General features: G+C 38.5%; 1 protein-coding gene across 1 annotated transcript; it reads left to right on the top strand.

Annotated features, from left to right (window-relative positions):
* Positions 1–20,887: 20,887 nt before the first annotated feature.
* Positions 20,888–21,694, top strand: LOC137919956 (uncharacterized). Its single transcript, XM_068763184.1, has one exon. The coding sequence runs from the start codon at positions 20,888–20,890 to the stop codon at positions 21,692–21,694; it is 807 nt and encodes a 268-aa protein (XP_068619285.1).
* Positions 21,695–23,115: the final 1,421 nt, after the last annotated feature.

The raw sequence follows: 23,115 nt of genomic DNA, 5'->3' as shown, positions 1-23,115 counted from the left end.
GTTTCTTTCAAAACATTGAATACAGAAGAGAATAGCCAACATGGCATGTTTCCTTAGTAAACAGTTCTTATGTTAGTAATATAAAATCTTTACATTAATTATTAACATAAAAAATAACCGTCCGTAAATAAGAGTAAACTAACAAACATAACGGTTTAAAGAGTATTCTTTCACTTTAATATGCATATTCAGTACAGTTTAATTACTTGCGAGGTAATTTTATTTAAATCTCACAATATCTCAATACAAATATATTTTTTTTAAAAATTGAATATTATTTTGGTTATCTCCTTTTATTTTAATATGTTGTGTATGAACCGAAATACGTTTACTGGTGACGGCATTGTAGATTCACTTTTCGTTCGATGTGCCAGCGGGCGCGGTGGTTGTCGAGTGGTGGCTTGGCTTCGGGGCGAGGTATGGGCAGGCCGGTGGTGGGAGAGAGGTGGAGGTTGCGGGGTCAAATGGACCGCCGTACCGCTAATGCACCTTGCCCCCGGAGTACAACACGGAACGTTGTTGAGCAGTGCCACTGTAGTAAGAGTTTTCCCAACTACTACACGCAGCCGGTTCTGTAATGAGTTCTGTCTTAGATCACTCTACCATAAAGTATTAATGAACCTATTGTGTCTTCAATTTTAAACTAAATGTTATTCAAACTGAGTCACTGCTTCATGTCTCGAAACGTTATAAGTAATAAGGTAATCAATTGCTGTAAAACAATAGGCAGTGTGCATTGGTGATTTTTAAAATATTACAGGAGAACCTTTTCGTTCAACATTTCAGACTTCTAAGTACCCGGCAGACATTGATTTGTTAAGTGCAATAGACGGGCAGTTACATTACCTGATGGATTTATAGCTACTTTTCATATATTTTTGTCGTTGACAAATGCTATCCGGCCATTCGGAACGGGCTTCGAGATGGTAGCACACTGACTGCATTTAGCGGAGATTTTCCCATAGTAACTAAGTTTGATGTTTCCCCCGAGAGCGCTCTGTGGAGTGGCCACAGTAGCTCTAGGAAATTACTTCGGTTTGAGTTGAAAAAGCAGGGAAAGCTACAGAGCCCTTTAGACACCGCGAAATACACGAATGTATATCCTCTGTTTAAGCCTGCTTGTTTATACAGCAAAGTAATTCGGGTCATATTCACTGTATATTAAGTGATTGCAATTGACGGAGCTATTTTGCGTACTGACACTGGGAAGTCATAACGATAGATCTTCTGATTATTTTAGCTTTGACAACATTAAACGATTGTGTCAAGTTAATAGATACCAACCGATACCCGTGTGGAGTTGCCAGACCTTCGGGCGCGTCCCCCGGGTGGCGGATACGGGAACGCCACCCAGATATGGGTGGTATCGAACATGTTCCGGCGTGGACCAAAACTGGTAGGGTTGGGGGCGTACCATCACTTCTTTCCAGAACTGACAAACGGCCAAGGACTGTACGGTCCCAGAGGCGAGCCGCTCAGGCTTGAGGTTGCATCCCGTGTCCATCTTAAAGAGATGGGACAGAGGATGCTATCAATGCGGTGATGTGCCAGGTGCACTCGGCTTCTGCCGACACCGGACATCCCATAATCTCAGTAGGGACCGGGGGCTCCGTAACCGTACGGAGCTGCGAGGAATAAAACCTCTTCAAAAATAACCCTAATCCCAAGGTTGGAACGTGCCGACGGTATGAGTGGCTGGAAGGGAGTATAGCCCACAAGCGCGAAGAGACCTCACCCTTAAAAGGAAAAACAAAATGGACGCAGTCGAGGAAACAAAATTTCCCCAGGGTGGTCCCGGCGTTCAACGTCTGCCGCTGGGCCCTTAATATCCGGGGCCTAAAACCATAAAGAGCCGGAGGTGCCGGGCCGACCATCAGGCCCGGTACGTGATAAACGCGGGCGAATTATGCACTCCGACTGCAAGGAGATGAGTATGGCTCGCCCGTAGGTCGGACCTAGCGAGCCTTCAAGGGCCGGTAAGAGAAAATCCAAGCCCCCGAGCCCTGGTGCTGTAACCGCAAAATATGCGGCTGCTTCTGCCCAGGAGACCAAGGGCACGGAAACGGTCGGCGGGACCGAAAGTGAGGAGGAGGGACTCTTCGACCCCTCCGTGCATCCAACAGTTAGCTCGCGAAATGCGAGCGTGTGCCGATCCCCGGCAAAACGCAGAGGCCAACCTCCTGACTATTGAGAAGGTCACGAACCGGTCCAGCAACCTCAAGGGCACGTCCGTAGCCTGAGGCTCGCTGCGCGAAACGTCAAGCCGGCATTGGAGGAGATATCGCGCAGAACGGCAGGCGACTCCACCGTCGTGAAACTGGAGCAAGAGAACGCAGAATCGCGTTTTCAGCTTTCCAGTCTTTCCGCGAAAGTGAAAAGTCTCACAGTGGAACTCCGTCGCCTCCGTAGAGATACAACGGAGCAGGCCAATTCAGCTGCCCCCCGCCTCCGCGGGCCCGGCCGGCATTAGTGCCAGTGACGTCCGCGTCGACCGAAGAGGGGCTCATGCATGGCATTGGAGCCCTCGTCGAGTAGAAACTGGCTGTTTTCGAGGCCAAACTGTTCTCTGACAGGGCAATGGGGCCGCCGTTGGCTGCCAGTGCGATCGGACCGCTCAGTCGACCGTCCCTCTCGAGTTGCTCGGCCGGTAACGCTGCCAAAAGGCTCCACCTCCTCCTACGCAGAGGTAATAATGGCGGCGAGGCCGAGGCCAAGATACGGCTGGCGGATCTCGGCACCGAGGCTCTGCGCCAAAAACGTGCCGTCACTGGAGCGCTCGTCTTGGAGATTAGTGGAGAGGAGTGTGGCCGAAAAGCCGACGACCTCGCGGCGAGGATGCGCGAGGTCCTTCGCGATCTGGCCGTCAAGATCGGTCTCCCCGTGAAGACGAGCGAGATCCGCTTGAGGCACCTCGATGACGCCGTCAGTCCAGGCGAGGTCGCGGAAACGGTGGCAGAGGCGGGCGGTTGTTCGGTGGACGACGTCAAAGTCGGGGACATTCACCGAATAAACAAGAGCATGGGTACCTGCTGGTTGCGGTGCCCGGTCAAGGTGGCCCATGTTCTGGTGACTACGGGGCGCGTGCGTGTGAATTTTGTGTACCCAGGGACGGGCTATCTAAAATAGCACGGCGCGAGGGAAGACCGCGTGGCGATCCCTAACCGGGAGATACCGCGGTCCCCCGTATAGCGCAGAGGGCGATCACCGGGAGGGTTTCAGAGGGTAGGAATCCCATATACCCCTGTCCTCCCCCCAGAGGCGAGGCATCTTGAACGCCCGAAAGATTTCCCCCCGAAACAAAAAAAAAAAAACAGAAAAATACCAACCGATAAAACTGAAAACCGCCGTACGGTCAACCGTCAACAACTTATTTTACGTTTTTTCCGTCACCATAAAAAAATTAGAAATTGCGTTTTAAAACAAATCTTAGAGGCGCGTTCATATTAACCTGTACATTTCACACAAATTTCCCTAAATTGGTCAAACTACACGATCATTGTCGCGGCCACTTTCAATTAACTTTCGCTTTTTATACAACGAAGTGATGAAGCAGAGATCTTACTCGTAGTTAGCTTAGGAGGATACGCGTGTAGCATTCCGGATTCCGGTAGTAAAATGAACATGTTCCCTCGAGTTTTAATACTTAGAACACGTCTGGGCTAAGTACCATCAGCGCTCGGCCAACCTACCTGAACCTGCGTTTCTATGAAAGCCTGTAAGGCGATTATGACCTTCTGTCGAAAAAAACGTATTTGTGATTTTACATAAAAAAAAACTAAAGAAAACAATTACAAACTGAACTAATATATTTATATAGACATATATATCGGTTCAGTTTGTGAACCCACTGATATTACAAAGCACGCCAGTGCACCACGAACCACGAATGTTCTTTACCTCTGGCAGACCACCTTGTGCTCTTGGGTTCGACTCTTACCCTGATGCTCACCTACGGAAACCATCTTGAGTTTAAGGCTGCTAATTAGCTGGGTGTCTTGTGACATGGGGTCAGGCGGTATTTCACACCGGGACAGTTGCATACTCTGTATCGAGCATAGGTCCGGATATGACTGAGTAAGTTTTTAAGAAACTTCTCAGCCTTGAACAGCGCCGGTGACCAGCGAGTCTGTGAATTTTTTATAGGATTAATTCTGGGCGATACGCGGTGGAACTTAACGACACTATCCCACCATTCCTGTTTCCTGGTTGAAAAATGTGATTTTCAGACCGAAAGGTATGCGTGTAAACCGAAAATGGCGTTAGGGGACAGAAAAGCGTCCTCCGAGGCTGCAATGCGCCATCGCGGACTACTGCAACGTCTGAACCTATATCGTACCAGACCGATTCGTAACGTAAGCGACGACTCACACGTCTACTCGCGATACCAGTAGCCAGAATCAATCTACTGGTGAAAATGGTCGTGGAGCGATAATGCCAAGTATTTTTAATAAGCCCGCTAAAATTCTTTTAAGTGATTTGTTACGCAACATATATTGCATATGTCAAATATTTAGCAGTTCAAAAAGGTAATTATTAAAATATTGTAATTGTCTAGCAGTATTCTAGTACTAAGCAGGGTGTTGAATAGTTTCTCTAGTCGATAGCAATTATATTTTATTTAGTTTATAGTGTCTGTAAGCTTATCATACACACGACGACGATAGAATAACACAAATTCAATGAGATGGTTTTGTTTAATTTCGTTTCACAAAAAATACAATGTTTTTAAATATTTCACCTTATAAACTATTCCTTTTATTAAAATTGTTTTGATATGTAGATCTTCGTAAGAAAAACGTAAATTTTAAATGAAACAGTTTTTATGGAAAACAGATGGCGACTAAATGGAAAGTCAGTTCGGGACCGTAAGGCTTCAGGCTGCCGTATTTTCAGAGGTATCAAAATGATGATAAATGAGAAGGTGATTAGGCTTCTTAACAACATCTTGTTCGGAGTACCTTCACAGGTTTAAGCTCAAAGAAAGAGAGAGTTGCTCGTGCTTCTGTAAGCCGGGGGTGGACGAGACCGTGGTGCACCAGGTGGCCAACTGTCCCGCATCCGGAGGACTCCGGTGCGATTCAGGGCTAATGCTAGAAAAAAAGATTAATGAGGATAGTATCGCCTCATTAATAAATGAAGATAAAGATAGGCCTGCGCTTGTCGAATACTGGAGGTTGAGAAAGTGATCAAAAGAAACAGTACCGAAAAATAATACAGGTCGGGTAAGCGTAAAACAATAGGTGTAACTGAAAATAAAAGTAAAACAAGAATAGTAAACAAAATATTAAGATAATAATAAAATATATATATTAAAAAAAACACAAGAAAGGATGTAATAAATTTATAATCTTGCTGTGAAAAAAATGTTGTAACGATTATAAAATGAGGATATAAATAGCATATTAAAAATTTAAAGCCCTGTACAAAAGAATATTGGGGTTTACGAGTAAAAAAAATATCGTGTTTTATAACTAGGAAATAAAGATCGACCAAGTCAAACGTAATCGGAAACAAACTTTTTGGACTTCATCAATACTGAAGATCGCCTGTTATGATTATGATTTATATTCAGTTTTAGAGACTATGACAGACTCTAAACGCCATGATAATTTTCAGTTCCTGGATTCATAACATTAGTAATGAAGAATTTTCTTTTAAAGAGAGCGCGTGATTCTATTGATGATTGGTCTCAATTTTATACGCCTGTATCAAACAACCATTTTCAATAATCTTCATATATTATTCATATTGTTGTATTAATATAATAAGATAAAAAATTAGTAACCAATGGTTTATGCGGTAGTAAAATAAAAGGATTTTCCTTGTAAAAATATTTATGGCTTAACCTAAATATACTTAATGGTATGGATTGCTTTGTTTATTTTTGTTAAGAGTCTAGTTCGGATGATAGATGCCTTAGGACAGACAGGTGAAAAAAACTCCGCGGGATTTTTTTTAAAAAGTATAAAATTGCACATTTAATTAATATAAATATAACCTGAATGCAAACATGTCTTTCCCAAAGTGTAGTATATTCTATGAAGTTATTCACAGTATAGCAAACCTTCACTCACAAACGTTCTTTAACAATCGTTTTATGTCTGTTTAAAGGAGCTTTCTCAAAGTTATTGGTCATTTTATTGTAAAAGCTTCTACATCGCTCATATAAATATTTACTAAATCGATGAAAATTCATCTTTATCATCTATACAGCTAATAGACGCCCGCTGCAAAGCAAATGCTTCCTCCAAAGATCGCCACGATGACAAGCTTTCCGTTGTTTGCATCCAGCGACCTTCCGTCTCCATAACTATGCTAGCTCACTAAGCGGAGACACTACCTTCGCCACGTCCACTTTCTACGTCTCCACTTTGGTATAGAAATTTGTTTTTGCTCATGCATTTACTTAATATACGTGATGTACTTAAATAGCACGAATATCTCTAATTTGCAGGAAAAATATCGTGAACTGTGAAAGTAGCTGAAATTAACTATGGGATTGTTATATTTTGTATTATGATTGCGAATATTAAATCCGCGACTGATTGTAAAAGGATATGGAATTAAAAGGCTTTTTTTTACATATTTTGTTTTTATTTATTAAATTGTAAGGTATAATGAGCCCTAAGAGTAACAAAAAGCAATACAACACAGTATATGTACTAAGGTGTAAGCCAGTAAAATTACTAGACTTGGAATTACTGGAGCAGTGGTTGCCTAGCGGTAAAGGACTGGGGCTTGTGATCGTTGGTCACGGAACCGATTTCTAGAGCATTAAATAGGGTTGCCACTGCTCACAGACGATATTCCAGAGGATGGCAGCAGCTTCCTCTGCGTACCATAATACTACGCTGCGATCGCCAAGGTATTTTTCCCATAAATATCTTTGAGGGAATCCAATGCATTTCAGTAGGTGGCTACGGGCTGAAACGAGGAATAAAAAATGATCTATTATATCATCTAACAGCTACTCGCTATTTGCTGTCACAAAAAAACTAGCTTGATATCTGTTGTCACCCGTGTACTATAAAGAAAAAAATATATACATTTTCAACAAAGGATCGTCTTATTTTTTTTTGCCAAAACACCCTTACCTTTTGTCGATTTTTCCTTATTTCATAAGCACCTTTTAAACCCTTACACGAGCCGATTTTTTTCGATAACGATGCCGAAAATAACTTATTTTTATGTACACTCAACGATAAATAATTAGGCATCTGTTTGCTCCGATTTGTATGTACCGTCGAATTGTTATATAAATGGCGCTATGTATCCCACAGGTATTTAATATACCCAAAAAAGTTATAGTATTTGTTTATAAATATAACCTAAAACTTGCAATAGTAGGCCATGATTTTTATATACATCTATAATATATACAAGAGATTTCTACTTATACACTGACTCATCACGATATCTCTGCAACCATAAAGTTTAAAGACTTGATATTTTGTTACAATTTTTTTATTATCGATTGTAAATCAGTTAAGAAAGGATTCTATAAAATTCTACACACAGAGACGTTTAAGGAGGTGTCCATTAATTTAACCAAACTTTTATAGGTATACTATTTGGTCAGAATAACTTTTGACATTATAAAAATAGAGAATCTGGAATTAAAAATGTCGCTGCATTCTACTTCGTTTACGGCCAAATGTTTTACCACACAAGCCGTTCGATTGTGGAATGATTTACCGCTAAATATATAAGACGTGCTAACTCACTACTTCTTTTAAGAAAATGGTTAAGAACTATTTATTAGACCTATGATTATTTATCCCTTATTATCATTAATCATTTCTTTTTCTTCCTCTGCTTCTTTATTCTTTCTGATGTGTGATCCAAATTAGTTAGACGTTTTTATTTATTATTGTATTACATTTATAATATGTATTATTCCGTAATATGTATTACCTTATTTATTATAAATATATATGTTATATACCTATATATCTATATTTAAATATGTATATCTAAATAGTACTAGTAGTATATATAAATAGAATAAATGTATGTTTTGTACACTTTAAGTACTAATTACTTTTCCATACTATAGTTGTCTGTAAGAGATTGCCTTGTGTGATAAGACCGCCCATTGTACATTTTTGTATATTATTATGAAACTGTATCCTATGTAATGTATCCTAGCGTGTGTAATAAAGAACATTAAATAAATTAAATAATAAAAGGATAATACCCACAAAAGGCAGTGTGGATCATTTGAAGCAGGCGGGAGAGTCAAAGTAAAGAATATCTCTATATCAGCGTGCGCCCCGTTGTCGTTAAACTGGGCCCTGTTCCACAATAACTCCCGCTTTTATAAGCAGTCTCTTTTGCTACTTTGCTAATATCTTCATTCCGAACAATCACTTATATGAATACTCTCACATCAAACACTGTGAATTCTTTTCATTAGCTTTTTCAAAAATATTTTATTGCGTAATTTGAAAAATTGTTTACACTTGTATTACATAAAAAGCTTGATGTTGTGGTCAGTCAAATACCTTTAATTTCAACGATAATGTCCTATTGACAAGCTACTTGTATTTTTGCCGTTTGATTATCTATTTATTTATTTAATTCATTATCATCATCTTCTCAGCTACAGAACGTTTATTGCAGAACATAGTACATTTATATATATTTCTAATCAGACCGGTTGGAGGCGGCCTTTACCCAGTTTATCGACGACATTAATTAGGATGTCTATCCATCTTATACATAGACGTCCAAAGCTGAACTGGCCGGTGCAAGTTCTCCAGTAGAGAAGTACAAATAGCCACATGTAATACGCAAAAAAAAATTAGACAGTAGTCTTATCGAAAAACGCGAATTCTTCCCGGGAAAGATTCTTCGATTATCTCTAATAGAAATTAAAAGAATCAAATGTATAATTTTCTGAAAAAAAAAAATCCTTTTCCTGTTTAAACAAAGAATTAATGATCGTTATATTAACTATACAATCTCATACACATCACCAGTCATAATAAATTAGAGATCAGAGGGCGGATTGCGAGGGAATCCCCCTTTTCGATACAACTTATCGAATACACAATATACACATGTAACGCGGCAATGTCGTTCACGCGGCTTACAAACGTGTGCATTTCATATCAATTTTCTACTAAATGAGTGCTAATATAATTGGAACCTTAAAATTTAATTTTGAAACATATCGTCACGGCATAAAGTTCATAATTCTATACAAAGAGTCCCATCTGAGTCCCGACGTGCCCGACATATGTCTACATAGAATTAATTCTATACGTTTGTCTGTCAAACTCGCAGGCATCCCGGGCCCGGCGGGCTGCAAGCGAGCCCCGGGCGTTGCTACGGCAACAGCCGGGTGCAGCCCGACGCCCTGTCTGGTAGGGGGGTAATCCGAAAATTCGTTTTGCGAAATTATATCAAACCGTACCACTCTGTTAACGACTTCCCAATAATCCTCTCGACAGAATAGCAATGTAGAAGCGCGTTTAATTGGCGAATTACGTAATTTTTTTTTAAATTTTGAAGAAAATTGTTAATTGAAGTCTTTTTTTTCTTACGCATATGCCAACTTTATTTAAGTTGTTTATGCTATGTTAGTGTATACATACATATCTTTCGTCATCGTTTCAGGTCATAGACGCCCACTACAAGGCTTTTTCTTTCTCAAATATTTTCTCAAATCGTCTTTGGTGATTTGCAGTGTGTATTATGATATGCAGAGAAAGCTGCTGCTTATACTCTGGAAACTTGTTAAAGAGCAGTGATAATCCTGTATAATTAATGCACGAAATGTGAATTATATAACTTTGTATTCCGGAATTGAACTCGCGACCTACTTACTAAGTCTCAATCATCTACTACTGGACTACTACTGGTGTATATATCTTTTTCGGTAAATTACACACTTTTCACACTACTGTATCATCTCAAGAGAGAATAAGAAAGCTCTGTATTTATTTCTGAAGAACATTTAATTTTGCCGAAATTTTTTATAAAAGACAAAAGTGTGAAAACAGAAAAAACTAGAAGGTATAATTAAGTGATAGAATGCGTAGAGTGGTGCCCTTTGCGCACTTTACCCGTGTGTTCCGGCGCAAAGCCGGCTTAAACCACCTCACCCCTGTTACACGCTGTAGACAGCGATGAAAGCACTTCGTAAGAGATTATTGTTGTAAACTGTACGTTTTGATATTGTTCACGAGTGTACTTGTGTTGTACTAAGTATGCTATTATACTTTTACATTGGTACATTAAAATTCGTGTTCAGAAATATTTAATACAAATTATTTATTTCACTACATTTACTTATAATTATTACACATATATTATCATGGCGGTTTTAATACATTATAGGTATTCTCTCTCTAGTTAACCTTGTATAGTGCCTAACTAAAGGCAGGTGTGTAAATACCGTAATAGATACACATGTAATAAAATACATATGAAATACTATATACACGACGATTTGTAAGTATAAATCTTTAAAGCTTTTTCACCAATTTCCAATTACTCTTTATAAAATGAGCAGTTTTAAATGCGCTACTATAATTTAGTCTTTCTATTGGAATGCAAAAGGCCAATAAAAGTCTGCAAAGACAAAGAGTATACAATAAAGTATATATTTTTTAAATAGTTGATTTTTTGATAGCGTGTACTATATATACATTAATTTATAACAAATAAACCAAAAGAGCATAATTTATATGTACACATATATATATATATATATATATATATATATATATATATATATATATATATATATATATAATATATATATACATATTTATATACTTACAGTGAATTGATGAGTCTGTTTTAACCCTATGTGTTCTCAAGAGTATCAGTTTGCAATAGAAACTAAAACCGTACAAACACACCTGAATTATTCAAAAAGCAAATGATGGACTCACAATTGTTGAACACCCTGTAAGTTGATGCAAATATACAGCATATTTTATGTGCTCCAATGCGCGATATTATAACTCTCGAGTTACTCGATCTAACAAGATCGCATGAAGGAGATTTTGATGCGCTAAAATTAATTGATGTCTTTTACATAATACACGGAATAAATTTCCAGCTCTTTATTTATTTAGTTTTTTATATTTATGTATATTTTAAATACAAATGTTTATTAGCTATTACTTGCGAAACATTATACCTGAGAGATACCAAATAAGGTTTCGTGTATAAAGTGACTTGCGAAAAATTAATTAATTATAATGCATTTATTTATTATGTGTTGTAATAATATTGCTACATAAAAAGCCGCCATAACCGCGTCATAAAAGCGTCATTTTTTTCCCAGATAACGTAAAACAAATGTTAATTTTACATAAATCAAATTGACTAAATATTAAATTTAACAATTAAGATTTAAATAATGTTATTAATATTGCTAAGTAAACGAAGTTAGTATTGTTTAGTTAAGGATTATAGCAACAAATTTAATCAAATAATTACATTACATTTTAATTATTGATAAAAGAACTTATGTATTTGATCAAAGTTATTCGCTACTATTTTTTAGTTTTTACCTTTTTAAATTTTCACTTTTATCTAACTAAAAACTCGTATTACTATTATTAATCCATGTAATGGACACCGCCATTACATGGATTAATATTACAACAAACTATTTTTGATTAATATTGCAACAAAATATTATTTAGCAAGATGTTTCAAAAATGAATTACTTCTAGGCTAACGCTTTTTACCATCGCAGGCTAAAAACAATGAAATATATGAGACCCAAAACCATTCTTAATTTTATATTTATTTAATGATACCTAATCTACATTATTGTCTTAACTTAGAAATGATATGTATGAGTCAAGATGAGTAAATGTTGTTTTTGAATGTACCCATTACACGAAGACTAATAAAGTGTTGTATTTACAAAACTACTGGATTTATTGTATAAATAATTAGATTTAAAAGAAATATGGATAGAAAATAAATTAACTTCATTATATGCAATTCTATCAAGGAAGAATAAATACATATACAATTAAAAATAATATACATATATATATACACAATTATAAATAATAGGGTGGATATATTTTCTTTTATTAAATAAATCGCTTACGAAAGACGTAAAATATAAATAGAAGTAAATGTGAAAGTGAAGGTTAATTTTTAGTTCTATTTTTTACGAGTTCACACATAATTACTCTAAGCTATAATTTTTGGCCTGCCGATAGACGCCCACTGCAAGATATAGTCCTCCCTCAAAGGTGGCCATGATAACCGGTCTTGCACTGCCCACATCTAACGACTTCCCAAAACATTAAGCATGTCTTCGGTCCACCTAGTGGGAGGCATACCTACGCCGCGTCTACCGGCTTGTGGTCGAGAATCTTTAGACCCTGTGCAACTATGTAATTTGTATATTTTGTGGGTAAAAATTAGTGTAAAATGCAAAGTATAAATAAATTTGAATGAAATGTATAAAATCAATTAACCTTACAAATATTTTAAAAACTATATATTTTGGTCTATATGATTCCAAATAAATTTAGTTGCATAATAATAAATGATCATAAATGAAATGAATGAATGCATTTAATGTGTATGTACAATGTTTTAATAAATTATTTTGATGGCTAATTATGAAAATAAAGTACACTACTTCCGAGCTATATTCGTATATATGTACAAAACTCGGAATTCATTTCCACTTAATTATTATGTTGCTCTGTTTTTTCTTTGACTTTTGTACATACTCCTTAAAACTATGCCTACAAATTATCTAAAGCAATTTTAAACTAAAAAACTTAACGAACAGAAATTTTTCAAAGTTGACGTTGTCAGGGCGTCGTTAAAACAACCGAGATACCAATGCTTTTAAAAAAAATAATCGTGGTAGTTAGTTGACTTCAACTTAGTTTTAAATAGCTTATGATTAAAGTCTCTTAATCTGTTTACTAAAACATTAAAAGACTTAGTAAACAATAAAACATGCAAAAACGTAAGCAAAAAAGTTCTTTTTTTTGTTCGGAAATATTAAACGTCAAATAAAGACTAGGACGCTGATTGTGAAATATAGATTCTAGTAATAAAAAAAATTACTCTGACGTATATCAATGTATACTATGAAACATATCAGTTACCATACCATATAGCTAGCTCTGGATAATACACAGCTTCTTGCTTTCACTTTATTTTACTATTATCTAAATAAATAAATATATACTACCATTTATCTAAATAAAAAATGTTATTAAGTACGTTACAAAATTAAGTTTTCTTTTGCCAGTTATAATGATAAATTAATATAAATTACATTCTGATTGAGTCATTTTTAACAATTTAATGACAAACAATTTAATTACAAATAAAAATCATAATTTAAAAATGAAATTAAAGAAAACTTTCAATGTGTACATTCGTTACATTGATCTAATTATATGTAAATAAAATTAAAATATTTTTCTGAAATAGAACATAACATTATAAAAGAAAAGTTTTAGACGAATAAAATGAAAATATAATCGACTATCATTAAAAAAAGTATTTAAGATATAACTAATTTAAAATAATACTAATTTTTGTTATAAAATTAACATAATTATTTCATAATCACGTTATATTTTGAAAACGTGAATAGAAATACAGAAATAGAACCGAAAAAAATATTTTGACAGAAAGAATGAAAAATGAAGAGAATAAACGTCGTAAAATATAAAAAAAATTAGAATATGTTTTGGTGTACAAGCAATGGTTTAATTAGCAACAATTTCAAGTAATTTAAATAAAATAACATTCTGATAAAACCTTACAACCAAACTAATTATTTTTGATCTTTTCAACTTATTTATCAAAATTTTAGATTTTATATGGCACGTGCAATATTAATACTTAATCAATTTACGTTGTACAATAATATAAAATAATAATAATGAGCGAAATTAAATGATTAAAATAGTAAATAGTGGAATATATAAGGTAGTTTCCGGATCTTTAAAGTTATATGTACAGTTATTATATGTACGGACACGGAAATAAATTGTAACTTAATCATAATATTGTGTAAGTCAAGTTGTTCGTAGAATTTATGTACAGAACTAAGCAACGTTTATTTAATTGTTAGATAGGTATATTAAAAACAAAAGATAATTTATTTAGACAACTTGAACTAAACATATGCATGATTTAAAAGTGGGAAAGTTAAGATTAAATATCAAAATCACAATTAAAACGAAACATGGCCAAATGCATAAGTGATGTCTGTAATTTATCATATTTGAGTATTTTACCTAGAATTTGAACCTGCACTACTGTCGATGTACGTAATTTCGAGAAAAAAATTATGGCTAACATAAAAAGGTAAAAAGAAGTTTGTCGAACTTTATAAGTTTGTTATTGTTTGTTTTAGATATATGGTGATCCGAAAAGTGACAAAAATAATAAAATTGAAAGTTGAGAGTAAACATAATAAAAAAGTTAAAACAGTAGATAACTTATCTATATCTAATTTATACTAAATCCGAGGTCTATTATTACTATTATCCGAGGTATTTACTCCTCGGAATTTTTTCGTTCTTAATTATATTGGTTAGACTTCCCATGTTATTAATGTTATATATGTACATGATCTTACAACTAAATAGCTATTCTAAAATCTGTTAACATGCAAATTCACGTAAAACTGTTTGCACAATCATAAAAACTAATAATAAATCAATTCAAAATAAAAATAAAATATTTTCATTTTGAAATTGGAAGAGGTGCTAATGAATTTTTATCAATAATATATTTTTTTATTTTAAAATGTTACAGAACAAGAGAAAAATAGGGGTCTACGTATTATATTACTCCTATTATAGAATATTTAAAACAAATACTTGTAGGAAAAAATAATTAAAAAAAAATGTAAATTGATAAATCGATTGAATCAGAAGTTATATCTAATTATTTTACCCTAAACTATTCTTTAAAATTCTTAACTATGCATAAAGCTGTAGATTTCGTAGATGCTACGAGAAGTGCTACGAAGTTAACAAAGTGGAAGCAATTATTGTCGAAGCAGCTGTATGTTAGAACGGTGTAGGTTTTGGCGGTTAACTCTACGGCATAGAGACTGGTTTTGTGTTTTTAAATTGTTATAATGAAGACGAAATTTCTAATATATTTACATATATATCCTAACTATATTATAAAATTAATTATGTTCTTTATAAAGCTTTAAAAATACCTTATACAAAGTATTCGAGATTTGAATTAATACTACGAAAATAATGATAATAATTCTAATTATCTAAACGGATCAAATGAAATATATAAGTAATAATAATTTAAATATGTAGTCAAGAACGTGAAACCATTTTCTGGTAAACTAAAAACAACGGCAAAGGCTGTTGATGGTTATGAAAATAAAATTGATCAATCTTATTTTTATTGTTTAATTGTACTTTTGTCCTTCTCTATACGGCAGATTGCAACTGTGGTTTGTTTTATAGCTCAGAGATATGGCCAAATTACTTGTAGTTCTTGGAACCGTTTGAGCTGTATGTACAACCTTATTCATTAACTAAAGCTATAATTGACCTTTTCTAATTAACATAGTAATATTTATAAATTTGCTGTAACAGCTTTTCTGGTAAAACAACTACTAATGAAGTAGTTCAGATCACGTAGCTGTTAATGACACACTCCAATTCTAGGGCTATATGTACAATAGGGAGGTTTTATAATAATATATAAATTCATACGTCAAAAGTTTCTTTTTATATTTACAACTTATCTAACTAAAAGTATTACAAATAAATATTTTTCTATATGTATACAATAAATTAATATTTATTATTAAAATAATAAACATCAAACCAATTTCATTAGTTATTTTTTTTAAACAATACATAAAAATTTATATGAAATGTAAATTAAACATCATATTTAACAAGATAAATAATAAGGAGAATGTTTAAAGAATTAATTACATAATTAATATAAAACCAAGTAATATAAAATACATTTAACTACAATATGAATTAGTAATAATAATACAAAGATAAGAGACTTAATAAGATAATAATTTTTTTTCAATATTATTATTTTTTTTCTATTATGCTGCTTGATTATTTTGAGAACATATTAACACATCAGTACTAAAAGCCTAATTTTGAAAATAATATTTAATTAAAAAAATAATTTATATTTAATTATGTGATATGGAAAAAACGTTTATTTAATTATTAAAACAATTTGTGCGCGGAAAAAATGAATAATGTGCCTACGAGTGATTGCGCATCGTTCCCTAATTCAAATCCGACTCCCCGAGAACTGCAACGGCCGCGCGCGCACGTGCTGCGCCTTGGCTACCTGCCAAGCGCAAGCAAGAGCGCGTATAGTGCACGCCGTGCGAGTGAGCGAGACGAGTGGGCGTGACGAGCAAACGGTTGAGCGTTGTGACAAAGTCCACGGGAACTTTCACATATGGCGGCTTTTTATGTAGCAATATTATTACATACTCCTTTTGACCAGGACCAGTGACCTCACAACTGGTCAAACCGACACAAGCTTTCGTTTCTGCTTCCGTATATCGGTAAAGTATCCCCGTTGACATATGATAACCTCTATCTGTCCACCTACCAATCTCCTCTTCTTCCTTTTCCTCCAGGCCCAGGATAATCTTCGCGATTTCAGGATCTGCGAGCTGATCTTCTCGAAGAGCGGTCGCCTCCCAACGTGGCGTTTCAACCACCACCGTCCAGATGCCACAAGCATCTCGAGCCTCCTCAACGAATGGCGGTCGACTGAGCGAATCTGCGATGACGTTTGCCTTTCTTGGGGTGTAGTCCACTTGGAGATCGAAAGATTGCAACTTCATAGCCCAACGGACCAATCTACCCGCAGGAGACTTCAAGGTTAGTAACCACTTCAGGGGCTGGTGGTCGCTGGCGACGCGCACGGGATGACCATCGATGTAGCCGCGGAACTTCTCGACTGCCCACACAACTGCAAGAGCTTCACGCTCGGTGGTTGAGTAAATTCGTTCTGCCGAAGTCAGAAGGCGGCTGGCGTACGCGATCGGACGCTCCTCGCGCGGCGACTCCCCCTGCAAGAGAGCTGCACCTAAAGCATAGCTGCTCGAGTCAGTCCTAAGCACAAAAGGAAGACTATAATCTGACTGGATGAGGATTGGAGGAGAGGTAAGTGATTTCTTAAGTTCCAAGAACGCGGTGACTTGAGCTTCGCCCCACAACCAAGACTGATCTTTCTTCGTCAGCATAGTCAATGGTTGCGCAACCTTTGCGAAGTTCGGCACGAACTTGCGGAACCACGAGCACGTCTGTAAGAAGGATTTCAAGTGCTTTACATTCGTCGGCTCGTTCATATCGACAATGGCGCTGATTTTGTCAGGGTCAGGCGACAGCCCTTGAGACGAAATCACGTGACCTAGATACTTAACGCTTTCTCTAGCAAACACGCATTTAGCTCGATTGGCGCACAGGCTGAAGATACGAAGGCGATCGAAAACAGCTCGAAGATCCTGTAGATGCTGAGCAAAGTTTTCAGAGATCACGATGAGGTCATCTATATAACCTAAAATAGTCACGCCTTGCAAAGCAGACCCCGAACGAAACCTGTCAATCAGACGCTGGAACGTCGCTGGAGCGTTGCGCAAGCCAAAAGGCATACGCTTGAATCTGAAAACGCCAAATGGTGACACGAAGGCGGTCTTGTCGCGATCCTCTTCCTTGACAGCAACCTGCCAGTAACCTGCCTTGAGGTCGATGGTACTCATGAAACAGCTTTTGCCAGTATACTGCAGTAGATCGTCGATCACCGGAAGCGGATAGGAGTCAACCTTCGTGACGGAATTCAATTTGCGATAATCCACACAAAATCTGTAGGACCCATCCTTTTTAGGTACCAACAGCGCTGGTGCTGCCCACGGAGACTCACACTCTTCGATGACACCCTCCGTCAGCATCTTATTAATTTCAGCCTCCATAACTTCTTTTTTCGCAGGCGTCAGGCGGTACGGCGGGACGGCGATCGGCGGGTGGGTGCCGGTGTCAATGCGGTGTTCAGCGAACGACGTCGGTCCTCCCCCTTCTCGGAAAATGTCCTCGTATTCCTGCAATGTCTGCGCAAGGCTTGCTCTTTCAGGTGGTGACAGCATCATACCCTCGTCCGAACGCAACATGTCGGTAGAGGCGCACCCGATGAAGTTACGTGATTTCTCACAACGCAAGGGGTGAATGACCTGAGGTTGATCAGCTGTGAACCACGTTTCATTAAAAATATCAATAACCAAACCAGCTTTACGTATAAAATCAATGCCTAGCAAAGTTTCATTGTTAACTGCATCTGGAAAAATAACAAAAGTGATAGGTATTGATGCGCCCGCGAGCATCACCACAACGTCCACCAGTCTGACTGTCACGTCACGCACTACACCGTCAGCAAGTTTCACAGTCATGACGCTACTACGCATCGGCTGCCCTAACTTAAGCAACAAGGAGTACAGCGTGGATCCGGCAACGCTACGTTTAGCCGCCGTGTCTAATAGACCGGTACCGCGATAGCCAAAAATCTCTATGTCCAAAATTGGACGGCCTTTGGTACAAACATCCGGAGGCAAGCGCTCGGTACGCGAGTTATCCACTGACCGCGCATCAGGCACATCATATACATTACAAACAGAATTTAAAAAAACAGTATTACAATCAAAAGAAACATGGGCTTGACATTGCGATGCCTCGGTTTTGGAATATAAATGCCTATTTGTTGACATAAAATCGCATGAAAAGAACGAATCCTTAGTGTCCGTATTTTTTGTATTACAGTTAACACAATTAGCACGAATAACACCTTTCATACCACAACCGTAACATGAAACTGTATGCGGATCACTTTTAGATTTAAGCCTTGAGCACTCATCGCGATCATGTCCACTCTTCTTGCAATAAACACAAAACCGTTTACCTCGATTCGGCGCATTCGCTGCGCTTACCACAGCAGGTACAGCGACGGCGGCGGCGGCGGCGGCGGCGTTGCGGGGCGCTCCGCACATAGCGCGTAAGCGCTGCAGCGCGTCCTCCCACGACGCTATCGATGATTTTACGCCTCGGAACCATACGGCTGCCTCTCCTTCGAGTAGCATCGGTAAACCACGAAGTGCATGATCGTCCGCGATGTTTATACATTCCTTGTATATCACAATCGCGTCGATAAATGCTTCCAGAATGTCAGAGTCGCGTGAGGCGCCATTGAAACGAGCCGACGACGGATGAGCCGAAGACGACGATGATGATGGTGATGACGAGGGCGCTCTTGTGGTGAAGGCCGGCGATCGCAGCAAAAGACTCTCGATTAGCTGGCGGTTTGACTCCGCTTGAGCCTTGGCGAACGCCGCCATGATCGACGATAGCTGCCCCTCGGTCATGAACCTGTCCGAGTTCTCATCCTCGACGTTGTTACGGACGCCTGGAGCGTTGCGACGCGGCATCGCAAACAACAGATGCAAACCACTGACGAAATTCACTCCGATAACGCACAATTGTTAAATTTTCGATGGGATTCTTCTACGACGCTAAGATGGCGAACGGTCGAGTACGCGATTTCGTCGATAATTAGCGCGTAGGCCACGGGTTGGGAGCCAGTGTGAGGTGGAAAAACGTTTATTTAATTATTAAAACAATTTGTGCGCGGAAAATGAATAATTCGCCTACGCGCGGTTGCGCATCGAACCATGGCTCAAATCCGACTCTCTGAACTCCAACGGCCGCGGGCGCACGTGCTGCGTTTTGGCTACCTGCCAAGAGCAAGCAAGAGCGCTTATCGTGCACGCCGTGCGAGTGAGCGAGACGAGTGGGCGAGACGAACAAAAGGTTAAGCGTTGTGGCGACGTCCGCGGGAACTTTCACATATGGCGGCTTTTTATATAACAATATTATTACAAATGTAATTAAATCAAATTATCATTATAGGCCAGATTTCTGAAAATTGTCGTAATATACATATAAGTCGTAAACTAATACTACTAAACTATACTAATAACTAATAAAATATAATATATGATAACCAAAACCGTTAAATACGTTAATATGTTAACTTACGAATGATATGATTGGGTCAATATGAGCTAGGGTTATTGCTTATATTATTAGAAAATGACAAGTACTTATAAAATTACCAATTTTTGATATATATTATGATTTAAAACAAATGTAAAGAGAAGTTACCTTAGTTACCTTTGTTACGTGTAATAATCTCAACGGAGAATACGTATAGTTTTAAAAAAATAATAGCCTAATAGATTTTATGTTTTTAAATAACTTACGAAAGAAATATAGTACAAACATAAATTTGAAATCGTGTAAAATCACCAATGAATTTTGTATACTGGTTATAAATGTCAATAAATACATTTGGTATGACTGACCCTGTTAACATACTTGAGACACACAAATTATACTAAAGCGACTAGTAGGATATGTAATATCTATTTCCTTCATTTACTACGCCGAGTATTGTGGGAGTCGTATATACACTAATATAATATCTAAATAAATAATTAATATAAAATTTTGTAAGCAAGCAAAACCGACGGGCGAACCTAATATGACGACTTAGTGCAGTGGGCACGCGCACGCACCGGTGACGCGGGCGCAGGCCTTTTGTTTTCTGCGCCTTTGTTCTATTCCTCGCTTTCGCTCGGTCGCGGAGCTCAGTGCGCCCCAGAGTCCCACGGCGAATGCATGTCCGTTTTGCTCGCCCTCAATCGCTCATAAAAATTGTTACTTGTGCTAAATAAATTTATAAAGTGTTACAAACCTAATTAAACATCTTTTAATTGGACACTAACGCTTTACTGGTGACCCCGAAACGAACGCAGCAAGCATTAAGATGGAATCCAGAAGCGGGAGTCGAGAGCGCAATGCAGACGGAGAGGTCAGCGTTTTTAAGGTTGGTGTTAAAATACCGCCATTTTGGCCCGAGGAACCAACACTGTGGTTCGCACAAGTGGAAGGCCAATTCCAGGTTTTGGGAATCACATCGGATGCAACAAAATTTTACCATGATATCCCAACTGGATCAGCAATATGCCGCAGAGATGAAGGACATTATAATAGCCCCGCCGCATGAAAACAAATTCCTCAAGTTGAAAACGGAGCTCATTAAACGGCTATCAGCCTCGCAGGAAAAGAAGTTAAAGCAGCTGCTTATGCATGAGGAATTAGGTGACCGGAAGCCCTCTCAATTTTTGAGACACCTACAGACGCTGGCTGGCCCCGCTGTACCAGATTCGTTTCTGCGCACGTTATGGAGTAGTCGGTTGCCACACAACGTGCAAACAATTATTGCATCACAGGCAGATACACCATTGGAGGCCGCGGCTGACCTGGCGGACCGTGTGTACGAGATTGTACCAACACCTGCAGCTCATGTCGTGGCGTCTACTGACAACAGCATATCAATGACGGATGTGATGCATCAGCTAGCAGAACTGTCAAGGGAAGTTGCATCATTACGAGAGCAAGTGACCAGATCACGTGAGTACGGCAGATCTAATTCGCGCGATAGTGGACAACAAAATAGGCAGCATGGCCGCAGCCGCTCACGCCCCAGACAACAGAACCCAGATTTTTGTTGGTACCACAATAGATTTGGTAAACGGGCTACTCGATGTACGACTCCGTGCAAATTCGTCGTGCAGGGAAACGCAAATGGCAGCCGGAAATAGCGGCTAACGACTGCCCGTACAAAACAGTCCGCTTATTTGTCACAGACCGGCCAACGAAAACGCCATATCTTGTAGACTCGGGATCGGAAGTGTGTGCGTTTCCACGGTCACTATTGCATCAAGTACGTTCTAAATCAAGCTATCAACTCTATACCGCAAATGGGTCCTCAATAGCAACCTACGGCTGGATCCACTTGAAACTTGACCTTGGATTACGGCGAGCGTACAGTTGGCGTTTTGTAATAGCGGACGTGTCAAGACCAATCATAGGCGCTGATTTCCTCAAATTTTATGGATTATTGGTTGATGTAAGAAATAATCGTTTAATCAATGGTCTGACTACACTTTCAACAAGCGGTGCACCTGTCAAGCAACATGATATCATCTCATAAATCAAAGCCGTTAGTGGAGACACCGTCTACCACCAACTTTTACGTGAGTACCCCGTTATCACATTAAAGTGTTAGGGTGTAATTAAAAGATGTTTGTAACACTTTATCAATTTATTTAACGCACGAACAAATATTTGTTAACGCTTGAGGGCGAGTAAAAAGAACGTGCATTCGCCGTGGGATCTTGGGGCGCACTGAGCTCCGCGACCGAGCGACAGCGGGCAATAGAACAAAGCTGCGCCTTTGTTGTTTGAAACAAAAGGTCTGCGCCCGCGTCACCGGTGCGTGCGCGTGCCCACTGCACTACGTCGGCACACTAGGCTCGCCCGTCGGCTCCGCTCGCCCACAAAATCTTACACCAATTATTCATCCAGACATCACATTAGCGCATCTACGACTCCCACAGTACTCCCCCGCTGAGACCGAAGGTTACTGCGGTCGATAGTGGTCTGGAAAGCGGACAGTACGTCCCGATTTGGTTTTCCTTACTGGAACGGTTTCTTCTGTCAAAGTGGGGTTGATATTTTTAGGAACGGAATTGGCTAAAGTCGGAATCTGCTCGGTTCTGGTTTGTGGTGTCGTGTTGTCATCTCTGGTCATATATGCTGGTTTTAGTCGATCTATGGTAACGGTGGACTCTCTTCGTAGTCGTAGTGTTTCGCCGTACTGCGGCCGGTCCGCAGCTCCATACATGTCCATGTACGCTTCATCATATGAGCTAACACTAACGTCGGTTCGATTGGCCAGACTCTGAATCTTGTAGATAGGTGTGCGTAGTTGCGCTGGCGGCTGCGGTTGTGGTTGCGGTTGCGATTGTGGTTGCGGTTGCGGTTGTGGTTGCGGTTGCGGTTGTGGTTGCGGTTGCGGTTGCGGTTGCGGTTGCGGTTGCGGTTGCGGTTGCGGTTGCGGTTGCGGTTGCGATTGCGGTTGTGGTTTCGGTTGCGGTTGCGGTTGCGGTTGTGGTTGCGGTTGCAGTTGTGGTTGCGGTTGCGATTGCCACCGGTCAGCACTATGTTGACTTCTCCTCTG

Source organism: Battus philenor, unplaced genomic scaffold, assembly GCF_028537555.1.
Source record: "Battus philenor isolate CCGP_79_NKW_IND1 unplaced genomic scaffold, ilBatPhil1.0.hap1 SCAF_1, whole genome shotgun sequence".
Taxonomy (NCBI): domain Eukaryota; kingdom Metazoa; phylum Arthropoda; class Insecta; order Lepidoptera; family Papilionidae; genus Battus; species Battus philenor.
Note: the sequence above shows the minus strand (reverse complement) of the source record. Positions and strands in the feature narration are given on the sequence as shown.

Bases quoted from the DNA above. Each gene is read 5' to 3' on its own strand.
- LOC137919956 (XM_068763184.1), top strand. From the start codon at position 20,888: ATGCAGACGGAGAGGTCAGCGTTTTTAAGGTTGGTGTTAAAATACCGC.